This window comes from Columba livia, chromosome 14 (assembly GCF_036013475.1).
Source record: "Columba livia isolate bColLiv1 breed racing homer chromosome 14, bColLiv1.pat.W.v2, whole genome shotgun sequence".
Lineage (NCBI taxonomy): Eukaryota > Metazoa > Chordata > Aves > Columbiformes > Columbidae > Columba > Columba livia.
This window is the reverse complement of record NC_088615.1, coordinates 10,162,368-10,177,362: the sequence shown is the minus strand read 5'-3', so window position 1 is coordinate 10,177,362 and position 14,995 is coordinate 10,162,368. Positions and strand designations below refer to the sequence as shown.

At 50.2% G+C, this 14,995-nt stretch overlaps 1 protein-coding gene across 3 annotated transcripts in view; it reads left to right on the top strand.

Annotated features, from left to right (window-relative positions):
* Positions 1-14,995, top strand: part of JADE2 (jade family PHD finger 2) — a 78,466-nt gene that overhangs the window by 57,863 nt on the left and 5,608 nt on the right. For 2 of the 3 annotated variants that reach the window (XM_005503478.4, XM_013367358.2), the window contains 3 exons: positions 3,193-3,654; positions 9,268-9,385; positions 13,492-13,620. In XM_005503478.4, coding sequence (XP_005503535.1) covers positions 3,193-3,654; positions 9,268-9,385; positions 13,492-13,620 — 709 coding nt within the window. The remainder of the gene's footprint in view (positions 1-3,192; positions 3,655-9,267; positions 9,386-13,491; positions 13,621-14,995) is intronic. The other variant, XM_013367359.3, reaches the window with a different exon arrangement.

The window sequence follows — 14,995 nt, the reverse complement described above, 5'->3', positions numbered from 1 at the left end:
ACTTGAGCTGCTTGTGCTACTGGTCCCCACCCACTGGGATAACTGGTGTGGCGGTTCCCGGAGCTGTCATCCAATTGTGTCTGTAGCCCTGAAAATGTGCAGTTTTCCCTGGGGGGAAGAGCAGGGTGTTTGCACCACGCAGCCCCTTGCCATCCCCTGCCTCAGCCCCACAGCCTCCCAGGATGTCTCCGTGCTGAAATCACCTATTTCAGCTGAGAAGTGCTACCAGGGTCCAGACCATCTGTGGTCACTAAAAATCACATGGTAGTTTTTGTGAGGATGCAGAAGTGTTGTGGCTGATGGCTTGGCTGGAATTCAGCACCGGTAATTAATTTTTCCTTCCTGAGTTCCCCTCGCAGGACTGTTGGAGGAGCCGCTTCCTTCCCCTCTGGCCCCAAACTGCAGCAGAGCATCGCTGTGAGCTGGTAAACCTCTTGGCAAATAAAATCATCCCTCTGTTTCTTCCCAGTAAGAGTGGTTCGAGGACTAATTAACAGCCCATGTTAATCTCTGGTGCAGTTTTCACCCGCTCTCTCAGAATTCTGTTTGGGGATGGATTTGCCTGGCTAAGCAAAGCGTGCTGAAATCCTTGAATGAAAGGTGCTGTAAGATAACGAAGCATGATCAGTAGCGAAGCAGACTTGGGGACTGCATCATTCGTTTGAGCCTGGTTTATACTGCATGGCAGATCGCTCCTGCCCATGAAGAGCAGCTTCATTCCACCGTTCTGGGATGTATCAATATGTTTTCATTGTCAGTTTATGCAAAGACCTCGGGTAGCCATGGCTGACCAGGTACCTTTCTTTGCGGCCCTGTCAGCTGAGCTGCCTAATTATTTTCTGTTTGCATTTTGGGCATGGTTTCTGACAAGCGCTGCTTGCCATCCGTCAGAGGAGAGATCCAGGGTAGGTGTCACTTGCTTTGCTTTACTCCTAAGGTGGAGTGATGGTCGTTCCTGTGAGCAGGACGTCCTGGCAAAAGCCACAGCAGTGTTGTTAATGCTGCTGGTAGCACTGGTGGCCGAAACAGGAGGGAGGGGAGATGGCTGCGTGGCTTTCCTTAGCTCACGTACTTCACCGATGGCAGTGAGTTCTCAGTCTCCACTTTTTCTACCTTTATGTGCATAAGAGCACAAAAAGGGTGCTGTAGTTTAAATCACCTGTGGCTGTTACACCAGAACAACCAAGAAGGAGTACATCAGGAGCGCATGAGGAGTACGTCAGGAGTACATAAAGAGCTCTGTAGCTCCATGCAGCACCATTACTGTGTTGGCTACCAGAGAAGAAAGCTCGGTCATGGGAGCTTCCAGCTGGCAAAGGCAACTTGAAAGTACATCACAAATCCGCCTTATATTAGCGCTCACGCTATGGCTGCAGGAGTGAGCACCTGCACTTTAAAAGCCATCGTATGATGTACTGACAGGCCTGAATAAAACTGGATGCTGCAGAGTCAGGCTGGGCTCCTGCTGTCCCCCGTGCGGTACCAGAAATAAACAGTTGCGTGCAAGCTGATTTTTGCAAGCTATCGCCTGTTTGCAGGAGCAATTTCTGGCTGAAATTAGGAACAAATGGCTGTATTTACACAAGGTAAACAGGAGGGTAGGAGTTCATAATCCACTTGGATTTGGTGCCACAGGAGTTAGTGCCCAGCATTGCTGCCCACAGCCCTGCTGACACAGCTCAGGGCTTGGTGGGGGCTGCAGCTGGCTTGTCCCACTGGTTTCGGAGGCTTTGGATCAGGGTCTGGAGACCCGCCTGGAGAACCCTGGGAGGGCAGGACTTGGACACTGCTTGCCAATGCTTTTCTTGGCCCTGGAAGCTGCACAGGTCTCTTGCTTTCATAAGGACCAGCAGATTCATAAACAAAGTCAGGGGAAAATATCTAAAAGCAGCAACGTCAAAAGTTCACACACAGGGTGACTGAGCAGGAGTTCAGGGCTGATGGGATGAAGATAAAAGGACATAACACTTCTGTTCCTCAACTACTACCAGAATTATTTTGTTTTTCTTTTTGAGAATTAAAGTGCAGCAAGCCCAAGTAAAACTCTACAGCATCCCGAACGGTTTGTCATCAATGTCCAGGAAATTTCCTGTTCCTCTGCCTGGTCCCTCAGGCCACAACTGCATCTTCATCCCCTGCAATAACAGTTCTTCTATAAATGCTGAAATATGGTGCCTACAGTAATAGCCCACTTAAAATGTCTCATTATTGCAGTTTAACTGGTCATTAGCAGCTGGAATAGATGATTTCTTATGGGTTATGGCTGAATTAATTACCTGACGCTCTCAGCCATTAAAAACCAGTTAATGAGTAGAGGGGGAGAAGGTACTGGCATGGACACGGGCAGAGTGCTGGCTGGAGAGGTTCCTCTGTAGGAAACCAGGCTGGAGTTTGCTGCCTGTGGGGTCCAAAGTACTTTAAGCATGAGATAAGTTAGGAAAATTGTTAAAAAATTAATCTGATAGAAGTTGAACAACACTCCAGCCGCTATAATAGTTCTGAAAAGTTAATTTCATGATGTTTTACTCTGTATGTGCTGAGTTGCCTTTTTTTTTAAATCCTTTTTTAATGGAGCTCATTAGAGGCCATGTAATTTCCAGAGGAGAAAGACATGCTCTGAGTGTTGGCTGCTTCTGAGATACCACGTTCACTCATAATCCTTGATGTGTTCTGTATTCTTTCAGTGAAAATGACATATTTGCTTTAGATGTGGTAACAGAGTGGGGTAGTTTAAGGGTGAAATAGAGATGGAAATTTCTCCATCAGGAAAAATCCATTGTCAGTCTTTGAGTATCCCATTGGCCTGTGCTATTGTTGCTGGCTGTTGACATGTCTTGTTGGAAGAACCATCGGAAACTCCTGTTGATGGTAGGTGAAAGATGACCAGGGCCTGTCACAGGGGAGGATTAAAGCAGGTGATGTGGGAAGGTGCCTGCTGATACCTGCTGTACCTGGGTTTCTTCTGCTTGTGTTTATGGTGTCCAGCTTGTAGGTGTGCAAGAGTTGGGCAGTACAGGTGTTCTTCCATAAGGAGAACCTGTGGTTGAGCATCCATCACTTTGTGGTAGGTGTTGTCACTCCCATGGGTGTCACTGGGTTTGTAGTAAGCACTTATGGTCCTGTTGTGTTGGTAAGCATCCCCCCACCAATGATGCTTTGCACTGGCTTTAAGCTCTTTCCTTTTCCCTGCAGTGCTCCATGCCCGCCTGCGTCACCGCATTCCACGTCACCTGCGCCTTCGATCACAACCTGGACATGCGGACTATTCTAGCAGACAATGATGAAGTGAAGTTCAAGTCCTTCTGCCTTGAGCACAGCACCGGTGCCACCAAGTTGCCCGAGGAGGCAAGGACAGAGCCCGACCAAGCCCAGCTGGACTTGGAGAAGGTTACACTGCGGAAGCAGAAGCTCCAGCAGCTGGAGGAGGACTTCTATGAACTTGTGAAACCGTCAGAGGTGGCTGAGAACCTTGACTTGAATGAATCGCTGGTGGATTTCGTCTACCAGTACTGGAAGCTGAAGAGGAAAGCAAATTCCAACAAACCGCTGCTGACACCAAAAACGGATGAGGTGGACAACTTGGCCCAGCAAGAACAGGATGTTCTCTACCGACGCTTAAAGCTCTTCATGCACCTCAGGCAAGACCTGGAGAGGGTGAGTACAGCTTTTCCTTCAGTGCTGTACCCATGTGCTCCATCAGAGCTGCTTTAATGTGTGCTGGCAACTATAGACAGAACGAGCCCTGTTCCCTCTTGACCCCTCACAGTTGTGTCCCTTCATCTAGTGCATATTCAGATGAATAGTGGTGCTCAGTGTGCATGTGTCATCACTGCCAAAACACTGACACTGATGAAATAAGTCAGTGGTGGTCTCAGCCGGGGTTTCAAAATCTCTGTGGGGAGGGATGCTTCAGCGAGGCAGGTGATGCTGCAGCTTATATCCACTACATCTGAATAGTCTCAAACCACAAAATTATCCTGTGCTGCCCCTCAGATGCTTTCCAGCAGCAAGGCATGGCAGAACTTCATTATTTCCTCACATTAAACATCAAAGACGGGTGAATGGCAGGAGTGAGCTGCAGGGCCAGCGGGACTGGGCATTCCCTGCCGTAGCCCAAAGTGGGTCGGCTCCTTGGGGAGCTGCCGGCGGAGGCAGAGCCATGCCGGAGGATGCAGCCAGAGGATGCAGGCATCCCTGTGGCACAGAGCATCCTTGCACAGGGGGAGGGAGCAGCCGCCCTCCATGGCAGCTTTTTGGGGGAGAACAAGCGTTGGTTTAGCAGCAGTGCCAAAGCGGTGCCAGAGCCACCCCCAGGGCTGCGCTTGGTGCCGCACTGCGCTGCCAGCCTGCGGGTTTGGCTGTCATGGCTGCTCGGAGGGAAGGAGCAGGGATGGGCAGAGGGAGGCTGGAGAGGAGGAGGGGTGGCCAAGGCAAGAAGCAGCCAGGGGAAGAAGAACAGAAGAAACACAGCACCTGGAGTGAGACAGCAGAGAGTGGCCAGGGAGGATGGGTGCGGTAGTGCCACTGCTGGGGGGGGCAGGGGCACGGCAGTGGGACAGGGACAGGCAGGGCAGGGCTGCTGAGCCTGGCATGCAGGGACTGAGCTCCCTCTCCTCCTTTGCCTAAAACCTGAGCCCTGCCTGGTCCCCGCTCTCCTGCTCCTGCCAGAGGGGTGAACCCATGGCCCCTGCCTGACCACCCTCCAGGGGTGCAAAACCATGGAAGGGCTCAGGGGGTTTCTGGAAGCAGCAAAGAAGGAGGAAAGCAGGAAAACAACATCACTTTGACCCGGTGGAGGTGGTGCCGTGGAGACCCTGAGCAGGGGGTGCAGAGGGTGCTGCAGGGGACATGCTGCTCCCAAGGAGGATGTTGCTCCCAAGTGATGCTGCCCCTGGCTGTCCCTGAACTCTCTCTCCAAGCTGCTGTGGGTCTGTGGTATAATTAAACCCATCAGAGAAAGGTGGTGCAGGTGAGGACTGTGTTCGTGTCCAGGTGGGGGTTTGGCTCTGGACCAGCCTGCCCTGGTCCCTTGCTGCACCCACCTCCTCAGGTGGGTCTCAGAGCCTGAGACCCTTCTCCTGTGTAAAAGCAATTGGATTTCAAGCTATTGATACCTTTTCTGTTGCTCTATTGGCCTTCATCACTGCATTTGTTGTTGCCATCGCTCTGCCAGTCTGTCCCTCCTTTGCTTCTGCCTTTACTGCGTCACGTTTCCACCTCTATTTTGGGCTGGGCTGGTGCCACCATTAATGAGTCTCTAGCACCGAGCTGTAGGAAATAGGCTGCAGCTGCCAGATCCAAGGGTGACGAGTTCAACTCACTTTATTCCCCTCATATGCTTCTTTATGTTGTAAATCCAAACCAGGCTGCTCCACCTCCCTCTGCTCCCACTTGCTCCCAGCCTGACTTTCCCAGCTGTGTGGAACCACTGTGCATCTCTGGGTACAGAACTTTGCTCCAGGAGCTGCCTAATTCAAAGACGCAGCATGGCAGCTTCTCTTTGATTTCTTTGTGTCAAAACTACAGGTTTTACCAAATTTCTCATTTTCTCAAGTTGCCTCCAGGCTTTGTGGGGTCATTCCCCATTGGTGTTCAGCCTTTGCTTAGCAACTCCTGGATGCGTTTCTCTGCCTGGGCCTGGAAGAGCTGTTTGTTTGCTCTTCTTGCAAGAGGGGAGAACAATAAATATTGGCCAGATCAAAGTTCAGTGCTCAAATGGGTGATAGGGGTTTAAATCCCATCACTGCCAACATGCCACAGCTGTCTGATCCTGCCAGCCATCCCGTTTCACTTGCAATAAGGAGGCATCGCATCGTAGAATAGAATCATAGAATCATTTTGGCTGCAAGACAACCTCAAGATCATCAAGTCCAACTGTTAAGCCAACACTGGCACAAAACCATGTCCCTAAGAACCTCATCTACGTGTCTTTAAACCCCTCCAGGGATAGTCACTCCACCACTTCTGGGGGTAGCCTGTTCCAATGCCTGACAGCCCTTTCCATGAAGAAATTGTTCCCAATATCCAATCTAAACCTCTCTGGTGCAGCTTGAGACCATTTCCTCTCATCCTGTCACTTTGATACTTGATATCAAATAGGGGTCAGAGAAGAGCAGCCTGGAAGGGTGGCTTTCAGAGGGTGTCCTTGGGGTATCACATGCCATTTTAGTGTTTTCAGCAATTAATCTGGCAGAAATGGTTGTGATTTTGGGGCTGATGGTGGCATCTGGATCCAAGAGTGGGGGAGGCAGAAGCAGTGGGGCAGGTGATGCAGGGACAGCCAGGGTGATGGTGTTTCCCACTGCCATCCCTTGACAACTGTCATTTCTGCACTTCAGTGTCAGCAAATTAAACCTGTTGCCTGGGAATCCTAATACAGTCCCTCCATTTTCTTTTGGGGCTTTTTTAACCCCCTTTGCCTTTTTATTTTAAGCTTTTTTCAGGGACTGGTTGTTTAAATTACAGCTGTAAAAAACCCTATAGTTTCCAGGCTTTTGTACCAGCATCTAAGTGTGGCTTGGGGAAGCAGCACTGGGTAGGGTTACGCTGTGCAAGTGTGTGTGAATACTAAGCACAGCACAAGTCATGTTTTCTTCCAGGAATACCAAATCATAGAGATACCGCCAAACACTTTGAGATGCGGGTTGCCAGAGGCAGTTGTTTTCCTCACAAAGAAATTTTAGTTTGATGTTTTCTCCAATCCCGAACAAAAAAAGAGAATGTAGTAAAATATATGGCATATAGCTCACTGATTTATGTTTATAACTAGGTGATTCAACAACAACAAAAAAGAGCAGCTCTTTCTCCTCTATTCCTCAGTGTTTCCAAATTGTCCTTACGTAAGAACGATGCTATTAGGGGATGGCCGTAGTCATCCTGCTGCTTTCACAGCCTATGGTGGCAGAGATCAGGTGAGCGTGGGACGAGGTCCTGACTTACCCTGTCACCGTGAGAGGCACAAAGGCTCCTGACCCCATAGGGACAGTCCCCCAAGCCTGGAAATAGCCCAGCCTTCCTCTGTAGAGAGGGGTTTGAGGACGAGGAGGAATCAGAGACATCAGTGTCACATGCAGGTGTGGACATACCCACACACATTAGTGCCTGTTGATTCAGAACACCTCTTCCTCACCTTATTACAGGCAGTTTTGTTCTTTCACAACATCAGGAAGCTGAGTAAATACTCTCAAACCCTGTTAGCTGCTATCAGCACTTTCTGTTTTGCACCTAAACCATCCGTTTCCTCCAAAAACCGTGAAGCCTGCCGCAACCATGGTGACAGAGCCCTGCTCTCCAGCCACCCTTATGCAGGGCTGGCAAAAAAGCGTGGCACTGAAATTTGTCCCAGGGCAGATGCCAGCAGGTGTCACAGCATAGCCCTGTCATTGGGGGCTGCTGGGGCTGTTTATCAGCAACCCCATGTGACGAGCAGGGTTTAACAGAGCTCACAGGAGCGTTTGTGTCTCATGCTTTATTGTTTGCATTTATGGCTTCCCACTTGGGTGATAGTTTCTTGTACTGGGACAAAATACATCAGTGTTTGCAGGTAGGTGTGGAGTGAGAGTGAGTAATCATATCGAGGGGCCAGATTTGGGGTAGGAGAGCTGTACCCGCTGCTGACCTGGGCCAGCATCACCTGGATATTTTGCTGTATTTTCTATGCTTTGTCCTGGCATTTGCTTTAGAGCAACAGGCAGTTCTGTAAGGCAGATGTGCAGATGGGTATCCTCATACCTGCAGCTCTGTCCCTCCTGTGCCCCTTCCCCATGCTGGCTGCGGGAAGAGGGTCTCTCCCTCCATGCAAAAGGAGCAGTTTGTGGATGAGAACTGACATGTTCACCCAGGGCACTGAAGTATCTCTGAGCATTTGGCATTACTTTGTGCAGGTTGCTGTGTCGGGTGTGAACAGGGCCCGTGGGTGATGCAGCTGCTGGGCTGAGGGTCCAGTATTATAGTGCTCCTTCTACAGCATCTTCCATTCCGAGACTTTCCAGATCCTTTAGAGACATTAACTTCTTCATACAGGTCTGTGAAAATTAGCAGGAGATTAAAACACCCTGTGTGTCCCCACCGTTGCCATACCTGGGTAAGATCACAAAATAATTTACCTGTTTCTCCCAGCTCTGTTCCCATTTTGTGGGTCTTGGTCACTTTGTACACTGATGTGTAGCAACAACAAAGTTAAGGTATGTGCTGCAACAAGTACTGAAAATTAATCCTGACTGATCAGTGCAGATTAGCAGCATGCTTGGCCCCGTTTGACTCCCTGCATGCTGTGTTATTCGGGCTGAATTTGTGCCCTCGAAAGAACTGATGCCGAAGGGCAAACCCTGCCTGTGCATTCAGACCTTTGATGGGAGAAGTTAAAGATTAACTTGCTTTACTGTTTATGCTCAGAAGAAGACAGGAAAGAGAGAGACTCCTCTGCATGGGGTGGGCTTCAGACTGGGGCTGCCCCTTGAGCAGGACGGTCCCAGCTCACTGCTGCCCCAGGGACTGTCAGTGGTGGTGGCTGATGTCCCTTGTGCTGTGAGAGAGGCTGGGGGAGCCGTGTTTGGAGTTCCCAAGGCAGCTGCTGTGGTTTGGGGTGGGTGCCCCAGGCAGGTTGGCTGGTGTCTGCAGAGCTTTGCAGGGAGACTTGCTGCTGCAGGAGAGACTTGTTGTTGGGGTAAGCAAAGCTGCATCTCCGCAGATATCATGCGTCCTTATGGCTTCCGTGTGCCCAGTGCATGTGCTGGAGAAGCCATCCAGCCCTCTTTGTCCCCTCCATGGGGTCGTGGCCAGTGGAGCCAGAACAGACGTGTTTAAGAATCATAGAACAGTTTGGGTTGAAGGGACCTTCCAAGCTCCCCCAGTGCCACCCCTGCCATGAGCAGGGACATCTTCACCAGCTCAGGTTGCTCAGAGCCCCGTCCAGCCTGGCCTGGGATGTCTCCAGGGACGGGGCATCCACCACCTCTCTGGGCAACCTGGACCAGTGTCTGACCACTGGCAGTGCAAACAATTTCTTCCCCATGTCTAGCATGTTTGGGTTTTGAACAGTTCACCGCATGGACTTTCCCACCTGTATTGCACAGTTTGGATCAAGACTCCTCATCTGTAGTCCTGGCATATCCAAAGAGCCCTGGTAGAAGTTTTGGTGCAGCGCAGATGATGGCGAGATGAAGAGGACGGAATCACGGGGAACAGAGATTTCCAGCAGCGACACAGCTTGAGAGGACCTGCTTTGAGCCCTGCCTAAACCAGACACTGTTTCTTGTGTTTCTGTAGGTTAGAAATCTCTGTTACATGGTGACAAGACGGGAGAAAATGAAACACACCATTTGTAAACTCCAGGAGCAGATCTTCCATCTCCAGATGAAGCTTATTGAGAAAGATCTTTACCCAGGTCAGTACCACTTGCCAGAGCTGGTTCTCACACATGTCCCTGCCATCTTCTGCAGCTAAAGACTCGTACCCGAGCCTCAGTCCCCACCCCAAGGAAACCAGAGCTGCCCCCGCCCCTGCGGTGTTTTTTAAGCACAGTTTGTATTTTGACTCTTTGCACGTCTCCAGTTTTGTTCAGAAACACACAATAAAACCATAACCTGGGTGACCAGGAGTGTTGGAGCCCCTTGTTTTTCACAGATCCCTCTTGAACCTCCTCTCCGCAGGAATCATTCAGAAAGACTAAGTGTTTGGTTAGATGGTGATGCTAAGGCAGTGTTTTGGGTCACTTTCGTGGAGATGGAGCTGTTTGGGAGCAGATGACAAATCCTGGGCACCGGGCTGCTGTCATTGGGGCTGGTCCACGGCAGCTGGCTCCCTGGCACAGATCAGCAGCCATCGCTTTGGACTCTTTGGAGATGTCTTTGGCTCTGTCGAGAACCGAAGGTTAAGCTGCTGGTGGGATGTCTGTTGCTCCTAGAGACCAGCTCCTTTAGCTCTGGTCAGCTGCAGCTCCCTGCTCCATGTACTTACTAGTTGAGAACATAGCACTACTGCATGCAAAACCTCTGGCACCTTTTATTAAGGAACTGAAATAAAGTTGATTTCCTTCTGTCCCATTTTTTTTCCTTTTGCACAAGCAGTGCCAGAGCCCACAGCTCCTGCTCCCCCCTCCTTTCCCTTTGGTGGCAGCGCAGACCAAAGCCTGTGGCTGCAGAACAGTTTCCAGCAGCAGCATCTGGTGCTTTGGCAGACTGTGCCGACGGTTGTTGTGTTTGTGGCTTTGGAGTTGCGTTTGAAGCCATCACATGGCTGGGGTTTCTTCAGGAACCGTCTGGGCTGAGCTTTCTTTGACAAAAGTTTCCTTTGACTGAAGCTTTGGAGGCTGAGAAGTGTGTATGTTGAGATGTTTGTGACTTGGAGTCTGTGCTATTTCCTCTTGATGGCCAGAGGCAGGTAGGCGCGCAGGGCAGGGGTGACCAGGACCCGAGGAGATGTGGGTCCTGTAAATCTCAGTCCCCAGCAAACTCTGTTTTGTTCCATAGGTCCTCACTGAACCAGCAGTATGGGTCACCAGCTTGGACACACACAAAATGGTGTTCCTGGTGTTCCCACCAAGGGGAGACCCTGTGCTGCACATCCCCAGAGCTGTTCCCTAGCACCCACAAAATCTGTGCTGCGTGCTGCTCCCAACAGTGATGCTGTTGGCCTGGGCAGCGAGGCAGGAGGTCCAGCTTGGCAGTAATGGGTGGATTGAACACAAGACCAACAACCTCAGATCCTGAAGGCAGATGCTATGTGCTGTTGCTGCCAGGCTCTGGGGGTTTTGGGGGAGTTGCAAAGGACCTTGTGATGCTCTTCAGTTCAGCTGGTTGAACTCAGTTTAGCATTTGCAGTTCTTGGGAGGAGACAGGTGCTGGGTAGGTTGCCAGGAAGGCTTTTTGAGCTCACCTCCCTTGCAAATGGGGCTGGGCGTTAGATGGCTGGAAATTCCCCCTGGGGACATACATTCCCCAAAATGCCTTGGAGAGTCCAGCCTCCAGTGCGTGCCCGACCCTCTCCAGCACAGTGAGGCGGGGAGAGTTAGCAGCTCCTCCAGGGAGGGCTTTGGGGTGAGCTGGAACCTTCCCCCATGGGGTAGGGATGCCAGACAGTGAGCAGGAGCTGTGTCGGGACTCTGCCGGCTGCATTTTGGGACTGTCTGCGTTGCTTGGTGTTTGTTCTGCTTAAAGGTGAGCGATCAGAGACAAACCCACAGTGTGCGGGTGGCTCAGGTGGTGATTGATGTGCAGGTTAGGGGATTGTTTCATATGTTGTGATGCGAATGTTCTTCTCTCTTACTCTAAATGGTTAGTGTTTGCCAATTTGTTATGTGATCTCAGCCACCTGAGACAAGCTGCTCATCTCTCGTGGATGGGCTTTTTGGTTGAGCCTGAGCAGGGGCTGCTGCCTCCGGGAGCCGGCTGCCACGAGTCTCTGCTGCTGGGGAAAGGCTCAGCTGTTGGAATTTGGTCCTGGGATTTCCAGGTCTTTTTGTGCACCAGGGTCCTTCCCATGTCAGGGGGACATGAGGGACCTGAGTGCCTTTTTGCATTGGTGCATCTGTTCTCCTGAGCTTGGGAGGAATTCCTTACTGGGAGGCAGCATCAGGCCATAAGTTGCAATCCCAAATGTGGGAAGGGAGGATGGCTTGGTTAGTTGTGACAGTCACAGTCCAGGTAGGAGCACAGCATCGGTCCGTACCACCTCCATGGCGTAGCACACAACCCTCATGATGACCCCCAGCTCCTCCGCGGCCATTGGCGTCACGGCACAGAGAGACAGTCTCCTCGATGCCAGTTGACGATACTTAGAGCTAAAGATACTTGTCTTCCAGTGGGACCAAAGCTCTGGATAATTCACTGCTGCCTTTTGCATCATTATGAAGAAGTAACTGGTTTGAAAGTGGGGGGGAATGGATCCTGTAGCATCCCTTGCACACACACATCCTTTCCACACACACATCCCTTCCACACAGCTCCTGACTGGGCAGTTCTACGTACATGGGGTTTCCTGGAGAAAAGAAAAAGTCTGCATTATTTTGCCTGGATGAGGCCAGTTTTTAACTGCTGTTACAGCAGTCATCGACCAAAATCTGTTTGGGTTATTTCAAAGATGGTTTTGGCACAAAGGTTTTTTTGGAGTGGCTCCCATGTAAAACTCAAAACTGGAGGGGTTTTATTTTTCACGCTGACAAATGGTCATTTAAGCAGGAGATTTTTAATAAAATTAGTGAGAACTGCCCATGTAAAATGAACCCACCTCTCTCACCTATGTTTTTCATGGAGTGGAAAGTAAACACTGTCTGGCTTTGAAATATGGCTACTATTTTGACAGATTCCTCTTCAACAAGTAACTGCTTGGGTTTCTCTTCAGCCCTATTATGCTGTCTAAACAAAGTTAGATTTTTATTTTGTAAGCGAAGTGAAAAATATGTCTGCGTTTCTCCAATTATTTGGCAGGAACGTAGCACATACTTGTTTTGCTTCTACTTTCTTTCAGTGAGTCCTTTGGGCAGGAGGGGTTCCTGGCTTGGCAACCCCAGGACTGTACATCCTCTGTTAATCCAGACTCAGGCAGGTGCAATACCAATTCTCTCCCCTGCTCGCCCAGTACATTTCCACTGCAGCACAATAACAGAGGTTATTTCCTCTGACCCAACCAGCTTTTAAGATTGTTGCTTTAATAGCTGCACAGCTTCTCTGGGTTCAACCTATGGGCCAGACTCTGAAAAACCTGCATGTCTCACCTCTTCCATCAGCCACTCACATTGTGGATGAAGGGCAATATCCTTCCTGCCTCTGAAAATTAATAGAAGTTTTAATTTTGGGAGAATGATCTAACGGGGTAGGTAAAGAGTATTTCGCTTGGCAATACAAGTCTTACTTTTATAGGGTATTTGTCCTGTTTACCCAAGAGGAATAAATGCAATAGAAGTTCAAAGCCATTTAGGAAACATTGATTTTTAGCTGATCGTGTACATAGCTATGAGTTATATCCCTGGCTTTCCATAGGCAATGCTGGTAGTCTTTCCTATTCTATTTACGTATGTTCAACATACTGCTTAATTTTTATATCTTTGGGGTTTTTCACCCCCTCACAGTGTGATTGCAAGCAGTTAGTATCACGAAAAGGTCAAATCAAATCAAATCAAAAGTCTGCTTTAAAATGCTCCCGGTACCGTTGCTGTCAAACTTGCAGGTGAATCCTTCCAGGACATGCTGTAGTCGGTGACAGGTGACACACTTGAGGTCCCCATGGCTCCTGGAAGGTGTCTGAGCAGGGTTTGGGGTTCAAGGCCCAAATTTCTTTTTATATAACCTATGAGATACAGATTTTCTTAACCTATGGAGACTTTAGCCTACAGTTAGCCAAAAAGCAGCCGCTGTTCTCCCTTCAGCTTGGAGTTGTTTGCAGGTCTGGTCCAGGTCTCCACCGCAGGGTTGTGCCCACGGGGAACTTGCTCACTGCAGCATCCCTGATGCCTCATCTCACACGGAGTTTTCCTTTTTTTCTGAAAAATGCCAGAACAAACTGGGAAGAAGACAAAGGGTAAGAAAAGTGACCCAAGAAGGAAAGGAAGAGATGGTAGAAAAAGTAGTCCTGAGAAGACAGAGAAAAGGAAATCAGTCAACGAAACTGTATTGGGACAACTGGGTAAGTCTGATTTTATGGGTGCAGAGTTGACCCGTGCCACTGGCAGCTCCTTGTTTTGGGGAGCAGGGTTAGGAGTCCCAGAGCCCCTGATTCCTCCTGCATGTCCGCGGTGGAGATACTCCTGAGGCCAGGGAGCCTCTTCCGTGTCTCCCTTGCAGGCATCAGCCTGAACGATGCATTATGGTGGTTCTATGGGAGAGAGACATCATCATCCCTGGTGGGGCAGGGGGTGTAAAATCCCCCACACACCCCGCAGCCTCAGGGCATGTGCCCAGACTGGGAAAATGTGTTACAAACCCTGTCATGTGCTGCTGAAGCGTGATTTCACTTTCTGGTGATAAAATCAGACTTACCCACCCCGCAGTAGGGCTGATCCCCTATATCCACTGTGCTGTGCACCGATGGTGGGTACAGCACGTGGGCTGTGCTTTTTCATAGCATATACTGTCCAGGACTGTGTGGTTGTGCTGGTTGTGCTGGTGGTCCGGGAGCATCCAGGAGGGAGGCACAAAGCGTGGCTGGTCTCCTGAATTTGCTCGAGGGGCCAGGACATGCAGGCTGGCTCTGCGGATGCTTCACCCACCTCCAACTCTTCCCCGTCAGCTACAACCTACCACCGCTTGGCAGCCAATAGGTCTGGGGGAACTAAAAGAACAGAGCAGAAAGGTCTTTTTTGTCAAGATCCTTGACAACTGCATGTGGTTTTCACATCAAATTGGGGTGTTGTTCAGCTTCCTCTGGCACTGTCACCTCCTTCAGCACATGGGGCAGGAGGTAATGAGTTCACACACGCTCAGCTGTTCCGCGGGTGCACAGAGGTTGCACTGGTCCCATGGGGCACTTGGACAGTCCAGGGATGCTATAAATCCTGCCAGGGGGGTACAGAGAGTTTCTGAGGGAGGTCTGGGGATCTGGACCACCCTGCCTTGCCCTGCTTTGCCCATTGCTCACCCTGACTTTGCTGCATTCTGTTCAGCTTAAAGCTGTTGGTTTTTAGGCAGGAACCCCTTTGGAAACAGGGCTTTTGTGCTCATCCTGTCGCTGCACTGTTCTCAGTGGAGAAACTTGCGATTTTCTGGGGCAAATTCTGTCAAATGATGGAGGGCTGGGACATCTTTGAGAAAAGTTGCACTTTGTGAGCCAGGGAAACTAGGCAGCTGACCCAAGCCTACACTGGGGTCTTTGTAACCTCCTGGATTTAAATTTTAAGGGTTTGAGGCATCACTTGAGGCAACAGTCATCAGGGCAAGGCTGAGGCAAAGTGACCTTGACAGTGCCCTTGCCAGCAAGACCTTGGGCTGTTCCATTCCTGGGTACCAGGCAATGCCTGAGCTCATCCCCATTCCTGCATCCCCTTCGCTGGATTGGGCTGCCA